The 21,616-nt window shown below is 39.6% G+C and overlaps 1 protein-coding gene across 1 annotated transcript in view; it reads right to left on the reverse strand.

The window, feature by feature from the left end:
- Positions 1 to 21,616, reverse strand: part of IPO5 (importin 5) — a 62,961-nt gene that overhangs the window by 10,275 nt on the left and 31,070 nt on the right. The window contains exons 11-23 of the mRNA XM_070408696.1: positions 16,007 to 16,131; positions 15,825 to 15,914; positions 15,567 to 15,740; positions 12,328 to 12,546; positions 10,997 to 11,080; positions 9,004 to 9,136; positions 8,798 to 8,919; positions 7,290 to 7,386; positions 6,039 to 6,211; positions 4,788 to 4,899; positions 4,644 to 4,699; positions 3,291 to 3,413; positions 2,190 to 2,409 (exon numbers count right to left, since the gene is read on the reverse strand). Coding sequence (XP_070264797.1) covers positions 2,190 to 2,409; positions 3,291 to 3,413; positions 4,644 to 4,699; positions 4,788 to 4,899; positions 6,039 to 6,211; positions 7,290 to 7,386; positions 8,798 to 8,919; positions 9,004 to 9,136; positions 10,997 to 11,080; positions 12,328 to 12,546; positions 15,567 to 15,740; positions 15,825 to 15,914; positions 16,007 to 16,131 — 1,728 coding nt within the window. The remainder of the gene's footprint in view (positions 1 to 2,189; positions 2,410 to 3,290; positions 3,414 to 4,643; positions 4,700 to 4,787; positions 4,900 to 6,038; positions 6,212 to 7,289; positions 7,387 to 8,797; positions 8,920 to 9,003; positions 9,137 to 10,996; positions 11,081 to 12,327; positions 12,547 to 15,566; positions 15,741 to 15,824; positions 15,915 to 16,006; positions 16,132 to 21,616) is intronic.

The following is a 21,616-nucleotide window of genomic DNA, read 5'->3' on the forward strand; positions in this document are numbered from 1 at the left end:
AGCAGAAGAAACAGACAAAGAGGAAGCAGACCAAAGGGGTTATGATATTTGTAAACAATAGCTCTGACAAAGGTTTAATACCCAAAATATATACAGAACTCCAATTAAAAAATGGGCAGAGGACCTGAACAGACACCTCCTCCTCAAAAGACATACAAATGGCCCACAGATAATATGAAAGGATGTTTAACCCCACTAGCAATTAGGAAAATGCAAATCAAAACTACAATGAGATACTATCTCACACTTGTTAGAATGGCTAATATCAGTAAGAGAAGCAATAACAAGTGTTGGAGAGGCTGTGGAGAAAAGAGAACCCTCATTTGCTGCTGGTGGGAATATAGACGGGTACAGTCACTATGGAAAACAATCTGGGGATTCCTTAAAATGTTAAGAATAGAGTTACATATGACCCAGCAATCACTCTCCTGGGTATACAGTGGGGCCTTGACTTACGAGTGTCCCGACTAACGAGTTTTTTGAGATACCAGCTGTCTCTCGGCCGATTTTTTGCATTGAGTTGATAGAGTAATTTGAGTTAACGTGCTCCTTAATGAGCCTGGTCTCGGAACGAATTAAACTCGTAAGCCAAGGCCCCACTGTATATCAGAAAAACTTGAAAACATGTATTTGTGAAGATATATGCACCCCTATGTTCACTGCAGCTTTATTCATGGTGGCTAAGACATGGAGCCACCAAAGTGTCCTGTGATGGAGGATTGTATAAAGAAGATGTGGTATATTTATAAAATATATAAAAGCACTGTGGTGGCCAACTGGCCTGATCAACCCCCCTCCAACCTCCTGTGGCCTCTCCCCCGGCTGGCCTGGCCCTCCCCACCCTGATCTGGAGTGGAGCAGGTTAACCAACCGCTTACAACCCCTCCCCCGGGCTGATCAGGGGCAGCTGGCTAACCTCCCGCATCCCCTTCCCACAGCCGGCCCAGCCTGGCCCCGATGGCCCCCATTGGGGCGGGCTGGCTGGACATCATCTGTGCACAAATTAGTGCACCAGGCCTCTAGTCCTATATAATAAAAGGGTTATATGCAAATCAACCGAATGGTGGAATGACTGGTCGCTATGAGACGCACTGACTGCCAGGGGACAGATGCTCAATGCAGGAGATGCCCCCTGGTGGTCAGTGTGCTCCCACAGGGCCTCTGCGGCAGCACCAGGGATGTCCGACTGTGGCTCAGGCCATTTCCCGAGGGACCACCCCCACTCCCCCTCTGAGGCACGATTGTTGTGCACCGGGCCTCTAGTACATATGTAATGGAATACTACTCGGCCATTAAGAAAAGATGAAATACTTGCCATTTGCGACAACATGGATGGACTTTAAGGATATTATGCTAAATGAAATAAGTCAGTCAGAAGAAGCTAAGAACCATATGATTTCATTCAAATGTGGGATATAAAACTGAAACGCATAGACAAAAACAGCAGTGTGGTGGTCGCCAGAGGGAAAAGGATAGGAGGTGTGTGTGTGTGGTGGGGAGGAGTGGGGGCTGTTGAAGGGAGTCTAATAATATATGGTGAAAAAGATTGACTTTGGGTAGCGGGCACACAGTGCAATATATAGATCTTATGTCACAGAAATATACACTTGCCCTAGCTGGTTTGGCTCAGTGGATAGGAGTGTTGGCCTGCAGACCAAAGGGTACTGGGTTCGATTCCAGTCAAGGGCACCTACCTTGGTTGCAGGCTCCTCCCTGGCCCCGGCCCTGGTCAGGGCTTGTGCAGGAGGCAACCAATTGATGTGTTTCTCTCACACTGATGTTTCTCTCTGTCTTTCTCTCTCTCTTCCACTCTCCCTAAAAATCAATGGAATCCACAGGTGAGGATTAACAAAAAGAAACAAACAAAAAAAGAAATGTACACTTGAAACCTGTATGATGCTATTAACCAATGTCACTCCAATAAATTTAATAAAAACATTTAAAAAAATCCCATGTTAGGGTTGTGATATACCCCCCAAACCCAAAATAAAATCAAGGTGGAGAGGCTCTGATTTCACTCACATTTCATTTCCATTTCTGTGAAAAGGGCTACAGATGAAGTTTTTGAAAAAGGAAAAGAGAATAAAACAGAAATAGGTAGAGAATGTTTGGGGGTACAGAGGGAGCATGAGGTAAAAACAAAAGGGATGCCTGGAAGGACATGCATGTAACCAAATAAACATCAGTACCTGTACAAAAAGGACGATAGTTATCTCCACCATACTGTGCCATGACTCCGAGGCCATACGCAGCTGCTTGCCTGACTTCTGGGCTGCTGTCACACACATATTGGAGCATTGGCCTTAAGAAATATTCTGCATATTTAAATGAGGCAGGACTACAGTGTTCTATAACATCGTCAAAGATGCATAATCCCCATTGTCTGTCTGGCCATGGTCTATGTGGACACTACAAAAGAGATACTCTTTTAAGCTTTGAATATTGAAGTACATACAAATATAAACAGTCACTATAGACTACTGGCTTCCACAAATATTCCTGATACAGGCAAGGAAAAACAAAAATCACTTCTTGAGAGTAAAAATCCTTAAAGTATTATACAGATTTAAATATGTAAAGGTTTAAAAGCCTTGTATAATTTGTTATGGGATTCCACAATGTGACACTACCATATACCAGAAGAACCAACAGTGGCAACAATGTACATACATTTACTTTATATTTAAAAAAATGAAATATATGAGGTGATCACCCAGAATCTGATTAGTGGTGTCATAACTGAATTCTGTAGGGTCCATTGCAAAAAATGTTATCATTTTGTTTTCATTAATTAACTTAGTAAGGCACAGATCAGTGGTTCTCAACCTTCTGGCCCTTTAAATACAGTTCTTCATGTTGTGACCCAACCATAAAATTATTTTTGCTGCTACTTCATAACTGTAATGTTGCTAGTTATGAATTGTAATGTAAATATCTGATATGCAGGATGGTCTTAGACGACCTCTGTGAAAGGGTCGTTCGACCGCCAAAGGGGCTGCGACCCACAGGTTGAGAACCGCTGGCATAGATAATCTGAAATATAAAGCATATGTATGTCTTTAGATTATAATTTAATTGAACTATGAAAAGACCAATTAGCAAACTTCAAGTACACAACGAGTGAGAAAATATCCAGGGGAATGCAGTAATTTTGATAAAATTAAAGATGCACAATGGAAAACTGATTTCTAACACCTATTTTAATTTCAAAGTATAAGTTTCCAAAAGCTGCAATGAAAGAATTCCAAATCAGCCATCTAAAATAACTGTCAAGGAGAGGCAATACTTACAATTAGGTTGACAATTAATGGAAGCAGCTGTTCAAACCATGGTAACACCTTTTCCTTGTAGCTACTGAATATTGAGTGTAATATGTCTGACACTTTGGTCAGAATATAAACATCATTATCATCCTAAAACAAAACATACCCATATGTATTAAAAAGTATCCCCACTATTATTAACAGTAACATTTTTTTTTAACCTAAGAAATGTAGAAAATTAAATTTCTTAGCACTTTCTTAAAAGCAAAACAAGAATCTGAGATTACCTCAATGACTGGGTGTCATGCTTCTTATCTATGGAAAGACAAATGTTTGGCAAGTATTGTACTGCACTTACTGCAGATTTTTCTTGTTACACAGTAAAATATATGTGATTGAAAAATTATCCAAAATTTCAAAGTTCTGAAACAAAGGTGTTTTTAGTTTTTTTTCCCCCCAAGAATGTTTCTAATTTTGGAGTGGGATGGTGGGTCAGTTACTTGTAACATCTCATCGACTTGTGTACAGCAGCATGAGAGCACCCTGCAGAGAACTGGGAAGACCTGGTCCACCAAGATGGCAACATGCCACATATTCTGGATTTGAAATACACAGCTGAAATATGTTTAATGGTATCAAGTGGTTTGATGAGGAAAGAACTGAGTCACAAGGTGAAGAATTCTATTACCAATGCATGTACATTATTTACTAGAAGGAAATCTGCATTATCCTGTGGTCCATTAGAAAGACAGCTGATGTTACAAAAAAATCTGGCCTTAAGCCTAGGTCTTCAACAGTGTGTAGATTTAGGCAGTCATTTATCATCTGAATTGCATTCAAGTATCTTTAAGATAGTGAAAGCACCACCAAATACAAACAGTTTTGATAAGGAGTATTTAAAATACTAGATGAACTCCCAAGTACTTTTAAAAAAATATATTTTATTGATTTTTTACAGAGAGGAAGGGAGAGGGATAGAGAGTTAGAAACATCGATGAGAGAGAAACAACAATCTGCTGCCTTGTGCACACCTCCTACTGGGGATGTGCCCACAACCAAGGTACATACCCTTGACCAGAATCGAACCTGGGACCCTTCAGTCCACAGGCCGACGCTCTATCCACTGAGCCAAACCAGTCAGGGCACCCCAAAGTACTTTTATGAAGTATTGCAACAAAATGCACACAAAGCATTCAAAACACAGATCAGCTAATTTCAAATTACTTATTCTCTACACACATGAATGAAATATGTCAGAGTCTTCTGCTAAAGATTACTGATAATTACATCAGAATGACAAGTCAGATAAATTAGAAACTTAAGCCTTTAAAAATCTTCCAGATGCAAACGGTCATGTAAATAAATTTCTTAACATTTTACCTCATCTTGTAGTGACTCTTCCACCTGTTCATCATAGTCTTCATCTTGTCTTTTAACTAAAACACACCCAAATAAATGTCTTTTTAAATGGTCATCAAAATGATCAAGTATTACATTAAATTATTAAAAGCATAAAAAACTTACCTTGCCGCAATTCTTGATTTTTAAAATGTTCTTCGAGCTTAGCTTTCAGTATACCTCCCAATTCTTCAAAGTGTTCATTATTAAGGCATCCATCTCCCATTACTTCAATGCACTAAAACGAGGTTGAGCAAAGAAAGCAACCCATGAGATTTATGTGTTTTTAAGAGTCAAAAGTTAAACTTCATTAAGAATCAGAGGGAATCTGAGAAAAATCAACATAACTCAGTACCCTGGAAACGAATGATTGAGTAGATACACTTGTCTGGGCTTTTTTTTTTTTTTGTCAACATGCCAGTATTTAAAAAAAATTTTTTTTAATATATCTTTTTAAAACTTGTCCTTGGCATATCTTAAGTGCCAGAAGTATGCTAGTTGCTGAGGGTTCAAAGATGGAACAGACCAACTAGATTCTAGGAGCTCAATTACACAAAAACTTTTTAAAAGACAGCAGTGGAGAAATGGTAAGTCTGCCATGAAAGGGCATTACAGGCAGAGGGAATAATATGGGCAGACCTGGATGTTACAGAAAAATCTGGCCCTCTTTGGAAAAATGAAATAAATTTTAAACTGCAGGAGTGTAAATGGGGACAAATAAAGATGCTGAAGAACTTTTAAACCAAACTGTGGAGCAAGTTATGGATCTGTGAGCTACGGCAGTGACCAAGAATATAGGAAAGTGAGTAAGACTCAAAGGGCAAGTTAATTCTTGAGAAAAGAATGAACTGGGAGGGAAAAAAAAAAAAGCGACTTCTGGAACAAACCAACTGAGGCTATAAAAACAGCACAAAGGAGAGAGAAAGCAACAGGGGGAGAAAAAAAGAGGAATATGGGAGACTAGGACAGAAACTACATGGGAGTTAGAGATGATACTCAAGCCTGGAACACCAGAGGAGCTACTCTTTAAAAAATGAAAATACACACACACACAAAATGACACTAAAATATTAAAAGAACTGAACATTTTTGACTTAAAAAAAATTTGTTATAGCCCAGCTGGTGTGGTTCAGTGGTTGAGTGTCGACCTATGAACCAGGAGGCTGTGGTTAGATTCTGGTCAGGGCACATGCCTGAGTTGTGGGCTTGATTCCCAGTAGGGGGCGTGCAGGAGGGAGCCGATAAATTATACTCTCTCATCACTGATATCTCCCTCCCTTCCCCTTCCTCTTTGAAATCAATAAAATCCCCCAATGTATTTAGCAAGACTAATAAACCAACACCCAACCTTACACATATTTTTAAGAGAACACTTACCTTTGCGAAAGAATGCATGATTTCTGAGAGGACATCTGAATCTGGTTCTGTACCAATCGCCTTGATCAGAGCATCGCACATGAAATGCCACATCTGCGTGAGATACTCAGGACCCCGCACTCGTGCACATTCCAGGAGCAGAGGCATGGACTCTGCCGCCGCCACTCGAACACGTTTCATTGTTAAGGAAATGTGACCACTGTCCTCAAAAGCCTGCTCTATCATTTTTGCTTACTTAAATGTTTAAGTGCTCACTGAGTTAACAGTAGTGCTCGGCAACTTCTATTTATCTAAGACTGCCATCTAAGAGCTTGTGTTAAATATAACATGTGCATAAAAATAGAAGTCTCCCTGCTCATAAGGCATACCTCCTGTCTTTTCTGTCACCTACAACATAGCAAGAATGAATCTCAAATGTAAACCCAAACATACCAGTGGGACCCTTGGATCTCTTCCTGTACTAGCCTTTTCGGTTTTCAATAATGATTAAGTGGCCTCTCCCTATCTAACACCATTTGTAAAATGAGGTCTCAAGACCTCCTCTTAAAAACAATGTTTTGTCCTTTTGCATCATGGGAAGTGTCTGCTGGGCAAAAGCCTCTTCTGTAAAGGACACTACACAGAATACTACATGAGGAACCACAACAAAAGGACTCCAGAGGCAGACAGATCTATGTTGGGGTCTGGGCTCTACCCCTGTTCAGTTGTCCTTTCTTTTTAACCCATCTATGAAATTTTTTTTTGTGTGTAAAGGCATAGAAATGCACTTATGCATATTAATTACTATCATTAGGTTGAGGAATGAAACATTTAATATGCAGATTACCAAGAGATGTTTCTCCCCAAAGGTGCTATCTTCATTTGAAATGTAGGATTCTGTGCTGCAGTAAGTTAAGGATTAGTGGGTTTCTAACTTATTAAGAAAGGTCTTACTTTTTTAACAATACCAAAAGACATTTAGGAAAAGTACCAATTATATACAATGTAAACATTTGCTAATAATAGAATACCAATCCTTAAAATCCTTCAGTGGCCATAGAAAACAGCCAACTAGAGGATAGTAACATTTTCTTTTCGTGTTTTTGGCACAAGTGAAACAAAGAACCAAGTTTATAACTGAAAGTACAGTTAGTACAAACACAAACAATAATGGTGATGTACCCTTTAGTTAACACAAAGTTTAATAATACCTGAACAAGCTACAATTTAACTAAATCTAGACATGTTTTGCATTCAAATATTGTAGGATATCATCGTGGAAATAAAATTTCAGTAAAGGGACCATCAGTTTGACAACCTGTTCGGTATATTCCACAAAGCCTTCCTTTAACTCCTTAGCATAGCAAACCTGAAACCAAAGTATTGGAAAAGAAATCAAGATCCCCATTAGTTTATAGGTATTTTTATTCACAAACAGCAAAATCTAAGGACCAGAGAATTTTGTGTCCTGACTAGAATTACATTTAATGCATGCATGGCTATCAAATTAGTCTTGTAACATAAAAAAGGTAAAATGGAATGCGCCATGGAATGATTATTGTATATACAGTATATTGTCATTCAAAGTCGGGAATACTCCTTTTTTCTACTTCTCGTGTAAATTTATCAAGTTTCAGCACTCTTAATGAAAATACTCCCAACAAAATATATCACTTAAGAAAAAAATAATTTAAAAAGATATAAACCCCAAAACTTAATTGTAGCATATCACTTACTTTGTAAATCTGTAGCAACAGGCCCATGCTATTTTGTAAAAATTCATTTAATAGTGAAATATATTAAACGTCACTGTCTATAACATGCTCATAAAGAAATAAAACAGAAGAACCCAAAGATTACTTAAACACACACTCCATAATACCAAAAGATAATCATTGTAAACATTTTAATTTTGCTACTATGTTTGTTTATACAACTGAAAATATACCAGTTTTATTTTTAACATCATGAGTACATTTCTGTCCATTCAAAAAATATTCCTGGGCTACCTCCTATACCCTAAGCACAAAACACAAAAATCCTTGCCTTCCGAGAAACCAAGATGGAGGCATAGGTAAACTCCTGAAATTGCTGCCTCGCACAACCACTTCAAAACTACAACTAAAAGACAAAACAGACATCATCCAGAACCACAGGAAGGCTGGCTGAGTGGAAATTCTACAACTAGAAGGAAAGAGAAAAGCACACTGAGACTCAGAGGAGGTGCAGAATAAAGTGCAGAGATGGGCCTCATCTGGGCACCTCCAAACCCCAAACAAGGGCATGTACTTTGGTTGCGGGCACATCCTAGTAGGAGGTGTGCAGGAGGCAGCTTGATTAATGTTTCTCTCCCATAAATGTTTCTAACTCTCTATCCCTCTCCCTTCCTCTCTGTAAAAAATCAATAATATAAATAAATAAATAAATAAATAAATAAATAAATAAATAAGCGAGCCATCAGGCAGCTGGTTCCACAACCATCAAATCTCACAGAACTGGACAGTGCTCTTCATCAGGCATGGAGTCAGATTCCACACATCCCCTTTCAACATCTCGTGGAGTCAATGCCAAGAAGAATCACTGCAGTATTGAAGGCAAAAGGTGGCCCAACGAAGTACTGACGGGGTGGTCATAATAATCTGGCCACTCAGTGTGTGTGTGTGTGTGTGTGTGTGTATGTATGTATTTATATATATATATATATATAAATATATATATATATGTATATATATGTGTTTTTATGAGAAGTTGTTAAATAATGTTTAAACATTATCACTTACCAGCATCTGACAAGCAGTTGATTTTTCTTCCAGTCCTGCAGTTTTAATACCAAAACTTTGCTGGTCTCCAAGGTTCACAAACTCCCAACCATCATCATCACTCATATTCTCCATGTCTTGGGCTATTACAGAGAAAAAAACAAGTTCATGTTAAAATTAGTAACAAAGAGTAATTTTACAATTGCTGTCTTCATGAAGACACCTACTATCTAAAAGGGCTACTTCAGGCTTAATTGAAGCTGTCTTCATTAAAGGCCCCATAACCACTGGAAGGTATTGCTGAAATTCTTTTCCAAGGATTTTGCACATTCTGGCCCATGCTGAGATCATGTAAGAGATCTGGGGGGAAAGTGAAAAATTAAATTAATTTTAAAAATAGGTAAGTAAGACATAAAGTAATTTCCGATTTCATAGAACTAATGTTTTATATTCATGGCTCTTTAAGCATTTTCTAAGGTCATAAACTTAAAATGCTCAGAAATAATAACAAAATCACTGTGAACCTCTACACTGGAATATAGTCACAGCAGGTGAAGCAATACAGAAAGACCAGGATCATATCTATTTTTCTACTTTCAAGAAGCAACATACAGTTTTCTCTACTATTGTCTGAATCACATAAATAAAACCTACTTAAACTCCTAGGCATTATTTTTTTTTTAAGGCAGACACATTTTATTTGACTTTGTATCCCTACTGCCTAGTATCCCATCCATTAAACATTAACACTCAAGAAACAAAACATCCCTTTCTCCTAGATCAGTGATGGCGAACCTATGACACGCATGTCAGAGGTGACATGCGAACTCATTTTTTTGGTTGATTTTTCTTTGTTAAATGGCATTTAAATATATAAAATAAATATCAAAAATATAAGTCTTTGTTTTACTATGGCTGCAAATATCAAAAAATTTCTATATGTGACCCGGCACCAGAGTTAAGTTATGGTTTTTCAAAATGCTGACACGCCGAGCTCAAAAGGTTCGCCATCACTATCCTAGATGTTGTAATTTTCTGTGTAAGTGGCTGGTCTATTTGACACCTCTTCTACTACTGTATTTACATAGACTTACTTACCTATAGTTTAATTCATCATCCCTGTAACCCAGAAAGTGATTTTTTTTTTACTCCCTTATATCTATCTATATATCTATCTCACAAATTGTTTCCCACACCTAATTAAAAAAAAAACAAAACAAAAACCTAATTTTGAGTGTAAGGGAAATAATTATAATATGGCTGTGTAAAGCCAAAATTTAATCCAACTATTTATTGAGTGCCTGTTATGTTAGGCCAGTGGTTCTTAACCTTCCTAATGCCATGATCCTTTAATACAGTTCCTCATGTTGTGGTGACTCCCAATTTCATTGTTATAAACTGAACATAGTTAAAGCATAGTGATTAATCACAAAAACAATATGTAATTATATATGTGTTTTCGTTCGACCTCCAAAGGGGTCGCGACCCACAGGTTGAGAACCGCTGTGTTAAGCATTCAGAGTACAATTAAGATTAGGATGGACAATTACAATTATTACAACAGTGTCATAAGTATCCACCATTGAAACTGGTACTGGATGTGCAATATAAGCAGGAGTTAGCCAGGTTAAGTGGGGGAAGGGTTCTTTCTAAGTTAAAGAAATGTTTGTTTATTCATAGGCAGATAGAAGAGAGCATGGCATGTTCTAAGATTGTTAGGTTTCTGCATTTCTTTTGACAGGGAGGGGAATTCATGTGGCATTCAAAGGATTAGGAGACATCCAAATAGAGATGTCTAGTAAGTGTTTGGATAAATGAAGCCCAAATTCAGAGAAAGATGTGGAAGTCACAAGTATATACAGGAGAAATGAGGACATGATTGTGAATGACACTGCTCGAGGGGAGTGAGGAGAAAAGAGGGCCTAGGACAGATCCTCAAGAGCATCAAAATATTGAGAGTCGAGAAGAAGGAGCAACTACAGCAAATTGAGAAAAAGTAAAAATTCAATTCAAACTATTTAAGTGCCTATTTTATGTTAGGCATTGTGAATACTATTATGAGAAACTGAAGTCAAACCAGTGAAGAATGGCTCTGAAACCTGTGGTTAATATTGCTCAGGAAACCTATTATTCCATTATTTTTTTTAAAAAGTACATTTAACCTTACACTAGATGAAACTCCTAAATTGATTAGGATGGAACATATTGAGGCTGCTTTACCTGAGGATCATCATCTTCCATATCACTGAAGTCTGTCTGGGTCTTCAGCAACAGCTGCATCACATCTGATGCATCTTGCATGAACTAGAAAAAAATATTTAAGAAAAACAACAACAATATGACTCTTGTATATCAAATCAGAGAGGCACTTAATGTTTCTTGTATAATAACAAAACTTGCCCAAAAGATCTATTACATTTCCCATATCGGTTATAACCCCTCAGATAAAAGTACTATGTTGAAAAATTTTCACCATATTGCAAGACTTAGTGTTCTTTCTAGAAAAATATATTCTGCTAAAGTCAAAGTAAACTGGAGTATAAAAATATTTCTAATGGCATCAAATTTTGGTCTGTGGCTTATGCATTTCCAGCAGTAAAATGATAATCCAAAACCAGAAAGAAAATTTTGGATTGCTCCATAGACCTCTATGATTTTCATTTAACTGTGGTTCTGGCAATCTCTATTGTATAAACAGGCAGTGTTTCAAAAATACTTGAAAGCCAGATATATAGAGTATGTAACATAAAAATGTTTTACTGGTTAGCTTCTCGGTATCCCACAGAAAACAATTTATAAGGTAAGTTAATACTGATGCTGGTTTTAGAGACCACAGTGAGGGGTTCTATGTTGGTAGTTCTGAGAATCAGAACACGAGGGGTCAATGACAGAAGAATTTCTTTTGGATTAGCTTTGACAACTGAGCTGCTGGCTGGGAAGAAAAAACACAATGGCCAATGCTCCTTGGTAACTATATTCTGAAAAGCTATATATACAAAGATTTCTCTTTTAGGACACCTGATACACACACACACACACACACACACACACACACACACACGATTGGCTGCCTCCTGCATGCCCCCTACTGGGGATCGAGCCTGACACCTGGGCATGTGCCCTTGAATGGAATCAATCCGGTACCCTTCAGTCTGCAGGCTGATGCTCTATCCACAGAGCCAAATAGGCTAGGGCTACCCGATGTTTTTAAGTGAACAGGAAAGCAACTGGAATGTTTCCAAGCAAATATTTAAATGAGTGAAACTAAACATGCATCTGAACTCCACATGCTCCAGAGACAGACTGTACATGTGGTAAGAAAGGGGGAGGTCTCAAGAGCATAACTTGAATTAAGAACCTTAAATATTAACAATGAAAAAATGAAGGCAACAACTTATTTATACATAAAATGAGAATAATGTGAGAGTAAACTGATGGGAGAAAAAAAAAAGCACCCAGAAAACCACTTATCAGAAGGAAAAAACCCTCTTGCACCCTCAATGCCTCCATAGACAAATTATAGTAAATTCAACATACTACAAATTACTTACCTTTTCCTTCCCAACAGCCAGACCAATGAGACTGATGCATTCAATAGTTTTTCCTCTGAGAAGTCTAAGTTCCTTTTGAACTGCATTCTCAACAATGTGCTTTAATGATGGCATAAATAAGTCATAGTAGGGGACAAACTTTTCCTCTGCAGTATCTGCAACTGATGCGATAGATGTCACAACTTGTTCCAAAACTAGCTTGGTGCCTTTTTGAATCAACTAGGAGAAGGAAGATATACAAAATACATTACGTAAATGAGAAATTGGAAGAAAAACTCCAAGTTTCCAAATGCTTTTCTGAAATAGCAAGATGAAACTACTCTCCAGCAGCCAGAGTGAAGGTAATGGGTTTTAGAGCAAATTTAAGAATCCCTGTTGAACTATTTATGTGGGATATCTCTCTTCAGTTACTATAGGCCTCCTTAATCATTTTTGCTTTATCTCACAGCACAGCAAGTCCTTGAGCACAAGTTTGCCATCAAGTAAATGCCTAGCCTCCTTATTCATTTTTCTTCATTTATTCCCACTTACTATGTATTTTGGGTTGTCCTACTACATCAAGGAGGAAATTCCCTTTTTGTTCTATACCTTTATCTTCTAATAGGATTCTTCTGAGAAGATACATTAATGATGCTACTAGTGCCCTCTTTTTCACTCACTCCTGTCTTCGATGTGATGATCATCCTTTCTCCTGCATCAGAGATCTACGGTATTCTCTGCCCTAGCCAGTAATGAATACTAAGTGGGTATCTGTAGCTGGGCTCATGCCATCACCTGGTAATATTATACTTCCTTGTGGATTCACATGAATACTTGCCCTAGTAACTACACCTCGATTTTCTTCTTTCTCCCCATCTACTACAACCACACTCTCAAAAGAGTTCCTCACTTGTACTGAGTTCCAGCACAACTTTAAGAGGTTAATTTATTCCCCCCTCCTTCTGTATCTCAGCATCTGCTCCATATTTAATGTTTAAGAAGGAACAACCTTTTCCCTTGGTTAACCTCTTTTCATAAAATTTTTGCTCACATAATTTATCCTCCTCTCCTTTCTATCTTAGCAAAGACTTTCTTCAATCTGTATCTTACACATTGCCCCTCTGCAGGAAGGGGAGGGAAATATACAAACGCTCTTGCTCTTCACACTTCAGCCTAAAATCACATTTGATTCATCTATTCCTGACTTAACCAGCCAAATAATCTGCCTTCAACCTGGGTCTACATCTTTGACTTCAGATACACTCATGTTCCTACTCTGCTTATCAAATGGATGTATCATATGGTATATCCTTTTTGTTGCAAATTGATTTCTTTGCCTTCTGAGACATTGTATCTCTTTTAAAAATTAAATTTATTGTGGTGACATTGGTTAATCAAGTCATGTAGATTTAAGGCATACAATTCCCTAATACATCATCTGTATATTTTAATTGTGTATTTACCACCCTAAGTCTAGTCTCCTTCCTTCACCATTTATCCCCCTCTTTCCCTCTGGTAATCACTATACTGTTGTTTGTGGCTATGAGTTGTTGGTTTGTTTTTTTTTTTGGGTTTTTTTTTGCTTATCTTGTTCTTGTTCTTTAGCCTGTATTCTCCTGTTCTTCTTTAGACCAGTGCTATGCAGGAGTGTGGTTTGTAAACTTGTCTGTTACTAGTTCATATTAAAGTACAGGAATTGAGTGTTAGAAACTTTTACAGCAATCTGACAGCAACTTAATATCTATTAAATATAACAGTAAAAAAAGCTTTTATGTCCTTTTTATTTCATTTTTATAGTAGCAATTTATTTTCACTATATTTGAAAACTGAGACTCAATCTTTGCTCCTCTCTCTTTTTGTTAATTCTCACCTGAGGATATATTTTTGATTTTTAGAGAGTGGAAGGGAGAGGGAGAGACAGAGAGAAACATCATTGGTTCCCTCTTGCATAATCCCTGACCAGGGCCGAGGAACCTGCAACCAAGGTACATGCCCTTGACTGGAATTGAACCTGGGACCCTTCAGTCCGAGGCTGATGCTCTATCCAATGACCCAAACTGGCTAGGCCAATCTTTGCTTCTCTTACTTGCATCCTTCCTTCCACACACTGCTGTACTAACACCATTTAATTGTTTGTAGGCTGCCTCTCTTACTTAACCTGTAACTAGAAACCATCTTCTTTTTGAATGGCCAGGTCTTATTTTAAAAACAACATACTTAAAGCAAAAAAAAAATTTCTTTTCCACATCTCTATTTCTGTGACCTGGTTTAGGAGATCAATTTTTTACGTCCTTCTCTTTCATCTTTTGAAATTCAAACTGGCAGAAAGAAACTGTGCATGCTTCCCGAGAAATGTCTTTTAGTCACCTCCCCTCTGCCCTCCAATTTCCACTGTTACCATCCAAGCTCCCTGAACAATGATCATGATGCTCTTGCCTTAAATCATCTCCCTTTTTAGTCCGACAATGCTACTTTAATTTCATAAAATCATATTATCATGATTCCTTAGAGCAATTACAAACATAAATTGATTCCTCCAAATTTACCTAAATTAGAGTTAAAAAATAACTGCCTTGTTTTCAAGACAATTCATATAATGATTTTACCTAACCTTTAGGGCATATCTCCCCTAGTCCTCAAACTGGATCATTCTCTGGTCAGGCCTATAATGTCCTTCTAACTTTCTATTCTTTTTTTTAAATAACTTTAAAAAAATGTTTTGAAATTGATTTTTAGAGAGGGGAAGAAAGAGGGATAGAGGGATAGAAAAATCAATGAAAGAAAAACATCATCCATTGACTGCCTCCTGCACTCCCCCTGACTGGGAATTGAACTTGCAACCCAGGCATGTGCCCTGACCGGGAACTGAACCAGTGACCTCTTGGTTCCTGGGTCAGTGCCCAACCACTGAGCGACACTGGCCAGGCCTTTCTATTCTTTTTTTTTTTTTTAAATATATTCTATTGATTTCTTACAGAGAGGAAGGGAGAAGGATGGAGAGTTAGAAACATCGATGAGAGAGAAACATTGATCAGCTGCCTCCTGCACACTCCCTACTGGGTATGTGCCCGCAACCAAGGTACATGCCCCTGACCGGAATCGAACCTGGGACCCTTGAGTCCGCAGGCCGACGCTTTAACCACTGAGCCAAACCGGTTAGGGCTCACTTTCTATTCTTGATTGCCATGCTGAAGAGTCCCCCTGTTCAAATTAATCTAAATTAACATCTAAATAGGGGAGTTAAACATCTTAAAATTTACCTCCTGAAGTTTAAGTACCATGATGGAATGTAGATGTTTCACCAAATTATCCAAATATGGAATAAGCAGTGACTTGGGGCAGTCCTCAGTAAAGTTAATGAGAGCGGCAGCGGCATGGGCCTGCACTCGTTGATTGCCTTGGTCTTCCATGGTTTGTAGCAGAGCCGCAATCACCTGTGGAAGGAAATCAGGTAAGCATATATTTTGAAATGTCATCCTTCTTCTTAAAGTTTGAGTGTTTGAGGACTTGTTGCTTACCTTCTCATGGAATTTCTTTTGGAAACCAGGAGCAAAATCTGTAGCCATCTGTCCAACAGCATTACAGGCTGCATACCTCACTCTTGGATGCTGCAATATACTCCTTGGTATTAGTAAAGGCTTTCTATTTCCCATTTGAAACTACAGTAATAATTATGAACCAAACAGTTATTGGTACTTACAGGATCCTGAAGAAAAAGCAAAACAAAATTTACAATCTCATTTAGAATTCCTTCCATTTGCTGGTGGCATCCTTCACCAATGGCGGATAAAGCCATTAATCCTGCATGTCGATATTTCCAGTCAGCTACAGAGAAAGAATTGCAAATAAAAGAACAGCAATGAGACACTACAAACATGTCATTCTATCACAAGTATTAAAGTTCTCCTTACTCTGGAAAAGAGTAATGAAATATTTTTATACATTTATTAGTTTAAAAAATGGATAGAAAAAGTGCCTGACTGGATTATTTCATTGTAATAGTGGTTATGTCACACAAGCATTTCCATGCCAAAAGTTAAAAGGCAATATAGAAGCAAAGAGCTTATCAGTATTTATAAGCTACTTAAAATAAGAGACTTTTCCTCTGATATTATAAGCAATAAATGTCTGGATCTTCTGTCACACACTGCTGCTTACTTAATACAGATTAGATGATTTCCAAAAGAAAAAAAAAAAAAACCCAAAAAGAAAAATGGGCTACTTTTAAAGACTTTTATTTAGTAATATGGTAAATGAATATGGATGAGTCTTATTTGTATTCTAACATAATAATGTATATTTGCTTTTTTATTAACAGAACTAGTGGCCTGGTGCATGAAATTCATGTACGGGTGGGTGGGTGGGTGGGGGTGTCCCTCAGCCTGGCCTGCACCCTCTCCATCTGGGACATCCCTCTTACAATCCAGGACTTCTGGCTCCTAACCACTCACCTGACTGCCTGCCTGATCACCCCCCTAACCACTCTGCCTGCTGGCCTGCTCGTCCCCAACTGCCCCACCCCCCTCCCCTGCCAGCCTGCTCGCCCCTAACTGCCTCAGCCCCGGCACCATGGCTTTGTCCGGCACCATGGCTTTGTCCGGAAGGTCTCCCAGTCTAATTAGCATATTACCCTTTTATTAGTATAGATATTCACTAAGCAATGTTTATTTTTTACTAGACTTCACATCCTATTCTAGTATGTAATTCCCTCTTATGTCTAAAATTCCTTCAAGAACAAAACAAGATACACATAAATATAAGGTAGAGCAAAAGTAGGTTTACAGTTGTGAATATGCGTAATAGTTTATTCTTGTATTATTTATTAACTAGAGGCCCGGTGCACAAAAATTTGTGCACTGGGGGGGGGGGGGGGGGGGCGTCCCCCAGCCTGGCCTGTGCCCTCTCGCAGTCTGGGACCCCTTGGGAGATAACGACCTGCTGGCTTAGGCCTGCTCCTGGGTGGCAGAGGGCAGGCCCAATCCCTAAGTGCAGCCCCTGGTCAGGCTCAGAGCAGGGCCGATTGGGGAGTTGGGGCGCCGCCCTGTCATGCACAGAGCAGGGCGGATCTGGAGGTTGTGATGCCACCCTCAGTCACGCTCAGGGAAGGGCCGATTGGGGGGTTGGGGCACTGCCCCCTGTCACACTCAAGGCAGGGTTGATGGGGAGGTTGTGGTGCCACCCCGTCACCCACAGAGCAGGGCTGATCAGGGGGTTGGGGCGCTGCCCCCTGTCACACACAGAGCAGGGCTGATCAGGGGGTTGGGGCACTGCCCCCTATCACTCACAGAGCAGGGCCGATCAGGGGAGCTGGGGCTCCATACCCTGTCACACACAGAGCAGGGTCGATCAGGGGGTTGGGGAGCTCCCCCCTGTCACTCACAGAGCAGGGCCAATCAGGGGGTTGAGGAGCTCCCCCCTGTCACTCACAGAGTAGGGCCAATAGGAGAGTTGGGGCACCACCCCCAGTCACACACAGAGCAGGGAGGATGAGGGGGTTGGGGCGCTGCACCCTGTCACACTCAGGGCAGGGCCAATGGGGAGGTTATGGCTCTACCCTGTCACACACAGAGCAAGGCCCGTGGAGGGGGGATGGGGCGCTGCGACTGTCACACTAGGGGCAGGGCCTATGTAGAGGTTATGGCTCTACCCTGTCACACACAGAGCAGGGCCTGTGGGGGGGGGGGGGGGGGGGGGGGGTTGGGGCGCTGCACCCTGTCAAACACAGAGCCGCAGGGCAATCAGGGGATTGGGGAGCTCCCCCCTATCAGGCACAGAGCAGGGCTGATCAGGGGGTTGGGGTGCCTTCCCCTGTCATGAACAGAGCAGGGCGGATAGGAAGGTTGTGGCCCCGGCCCCTGTCACTCACAGAGCCGCAGGGCGATCAGGGGGTTTGGGCGCTGCCCCCTGTCACGCTGATCCCGGTGCCAGGAGCCTCGCTGCTCCGCTGATCCCGGTGCCGGGAGGCATATTACCCTTTTACTATATAGAATAGAGGCCTGGTGCATGGGTGGGGGCTGGCTGGTTTGCCCTGAAGGGTGTCCTGGATCAGGGTGGGGGTCCCCACTGGGGTGCCTGGCCAGTCTGGGTGAGGGGCGGAGGGCTGTTTTCCTGAAGCGAGTGACTGAAGCTCCCAACCGCTCCTTGTTTTCTTTCTTTCTTTCTTTTTTTTTATTCTGGGCCAGTTTTAGCTCTGAGGCCTCGCTGCTGAAAACATCGATACAATGTTGCAGTCTGGCTGGATGAATCCCGGCTGAATGAAAGCTGGTTTCTGGGGTTTTGTTTAGCTTCTTATTTGCAACATAGTACATAGTTGCTTAGAGTTGCAGCTGAGAGGCCGGCAAGTTAGGCGGGGAACGTTGGAGTCCGCAGTCACAGGAGCAAGCGAGCCTCCCTGCTCGCTTCAGTTCATGGCTGCTGGCCGCCATCTTGGCTGACAGTTAATTTGCATATACTCACTGATTAGCCAATGAAAAGGGTAGCGGTCGTACGCTAATTACCATGTTTCTCTTTTATTAGTGTAGATTACTGTAGTTTGCCCATGAATTCAGCTAAGGCATCTAATAATATTTATAAAATAGCAAAAAAGACATTCTTTTAACATTTTTTTGTTTTAGAGGAGTCATTCTTCACAAAAATGTTATTTCTAGTAATGTATAATGTGTTTATTATTTTTAAATAAAGATTTTTAATATTTGTTTTAATTTCTAATACAAATGGATATAATCCACATAAAGAAAAGAGCTCTGGAAATCTCAGTAATTTTTAAGAATGTGAAGGCAACCTGAGAAGAGAAAGTTTAAGAATTGCTGGCATAAGGGTTAAACCACATTGTAGAAAAATCCTAAAATATTTCATACTACATTTTTCACTTTGGGGAGCCTGAAACCTATGTAAAGATGAACTCTGTTGTAACTAATTCTACTGTAAAAATTTTCTGAAAAATGCTAATGTTTATGTTAAGTATTAAAACTTTATCACTTGTAAAGTTGTATGTTTTTAATGTGTTCAATTACTCAATATACCAGTAAACCAAAAATGAGTCAACTGAGGAATAATAATCCTAGGAAACCAATATATCAATATCATATACTAATCTTTGCATACTGTACTTACTAATTAAAATTAAAGGAATGCAATAAATACTGATATAGAAATATATACTTGATTCAGAGATATGACACATACATTCTCAATGTGCAGTGTCAGGAAGAATGTTGAGCAAATGAGATGGCATGGTATGGGGACTTTTAAATGGCTTTTCTCTGAATTTTAAGATTTAAAAAATTTTGCAGTTCATTATTTAAAGCAAAGACAATAAAACTTTTGAAAAATAAAGTGGAGTATATGTTACTAAGAAATATATACCATTTGCCATTGTTAAAGCACTTTTCACATAAATTAAATACAGCTTTGGATTCTAACTGTAATCCTGGGTATAGGGCAAGCCTCATTTTCCAGTTTTATACAAATAAAGGTGCAAAAGACTTGCTCAAAGTCATACATTCAGCAGTAACAAATCTTTAAGCGTCCATTGCCATACAAGTAAAGCCTTCTTTACTAGCTAGTAAGTTGTAGCAGGAATTTAAAGGTCAAATTCTTTAACTGCAAATCACAAAACCACATCCACAACAAAATGATCAGAATAGTGTGAATCAATGGAAAAACACTGTTAGCTGGTTGGCCTTGTGTAAAATGTCTCTGGGCTTTACTTTCATCTTAAAATGAAAGGGCTAGATTCTTTCTAGCAGCTCTTAGAGGTTGAGCAATCTGTGATGCTATCTGTACCTATCCTTTTGTGAAAAACGCTAAAAAAAATGCAGAGGATTACCCTGGCTGGTTTGGCTCAATGGATAAAGCATTGGGCTTGTGGACCAAAGGGTCCCGGGTGTGAGTCTGGTCAAGGACATGTATCTTGGTTGCAGGTTCCTTCCCAGCCTGGGCCCTGGTTGGGCCGTGTGCAGAAATCGATGTATTTCTCTCACATCTATGTTTCTGTCTTTCCCTCTCTCTAAAAGATCAATAGAAAAGTATCCTCGGGTGAGGATTAACCACCCCCCCACAACACAAAAAATTCAAGGGATTAAAAAAGGGGGAAAAATATTATTCAAGACCCAAATGTAAAACCACATCATTAAAAAGGGATCATGGTTTTGGGCAATGCCTTTCAGGATAAATAAGAATCTTATAGAATAAGAAGGAGTGAGGTAAACAGCCTAAGGGCTAGCTAGAGTTCTTTTTAAAAAAATATATTTTATTGATTTTTTACAGAGAGGAAGGGAGAGAGATAAAGAGTTAGAAACATCGATGAGAGAGAAACATCGATCAGCTACCTCCTGCACATCTCCCACTGGGGATGTGCCCGCAACCCAGGTACATGCCCTTGACCAGAATCAAACCTGGGACCTTTCAGTCCGCAGGCCGACGCTCCATCCACTGAGCCAAACCGGTTTCGGCTAGAGTTCTTAACACTACGGTGTCGGGTGAATTTCCCGCCAAAATATAAGATGGCGCGGGCAATTATTTAGGTTTCCCGCGCAAAATCAGAGTTAGTTTAAACACGTAATAATATTCACAAAACTCAAAACTAAAGACGTCCGGACACAAGAAGTATTTCTCAATAACTATTCTCTTTGCATGGTGAGATATCCAGGGATATCGGTTATAAAATGAGAAAACAATACATTGGTACCCTAACGGTATTGTACTCGACCAGCGCCATAAAGTGTTCTCTACTTACAAGGGATTTTTATGATACCTATTACCCCAATGGGTATGAAACGGTTCGCATACGCAGGTAGGTATCTTTGTGAACGGCAAACAAACAAATATTTGGTAATACGCAGTTACAATCGGCCCGAGTTTACACGTTTCCCGCACTCCACCGCAAATCTATATGAACCGAGTTAAGACGGCTCCCGCGGAGTCCGCGCAATTCACGCGAGCCGACTTAACTCGTTTCCCGCAATCCAAGTGTTAATAATTCACTTTCATTTGAAGCTGGTATTATAACTCTGTTTTACTACTTTAAGATCCCGAGTCAATGGTTTGCCCCTCAACTTTGTCTCCTATAATGTACTCTATAAATGAAATATTCACACAAGCAAACCAGGATTTCTGTACAAGTGTATGCAGTACCATTATTTTAATCAACAAAAACTGTTAACATTCAGTGGGGAAGTGTGGAATGCTATGTGCTGTTAAACAAATAAGGGAGGCTATTGTGTGGTGATATACTGTATTGTGCAGCAAAAGCTTAAGGTAAGTATGGTGAGTCTGTATGGTATAGTCCAGCCGTGGGCAAACTACAGCC

Source organism: Myotis yumanensis, unplaced genomic scaffold (assembly GCF_028538775.1).
Source record: "Myotis yumanensis isolate MYYU_CA2020_CCGP unplaced genomic scaffold, mMyoYum1.0.hap1 SCAF_3, whole genome shotgun sequence".
Lineage (NCBI taxonomy): Eukaryota > Metazoa > Chordata > Mammalia > Chiroptera > Vespertilionidae > Myotis > Myotis yumanensis.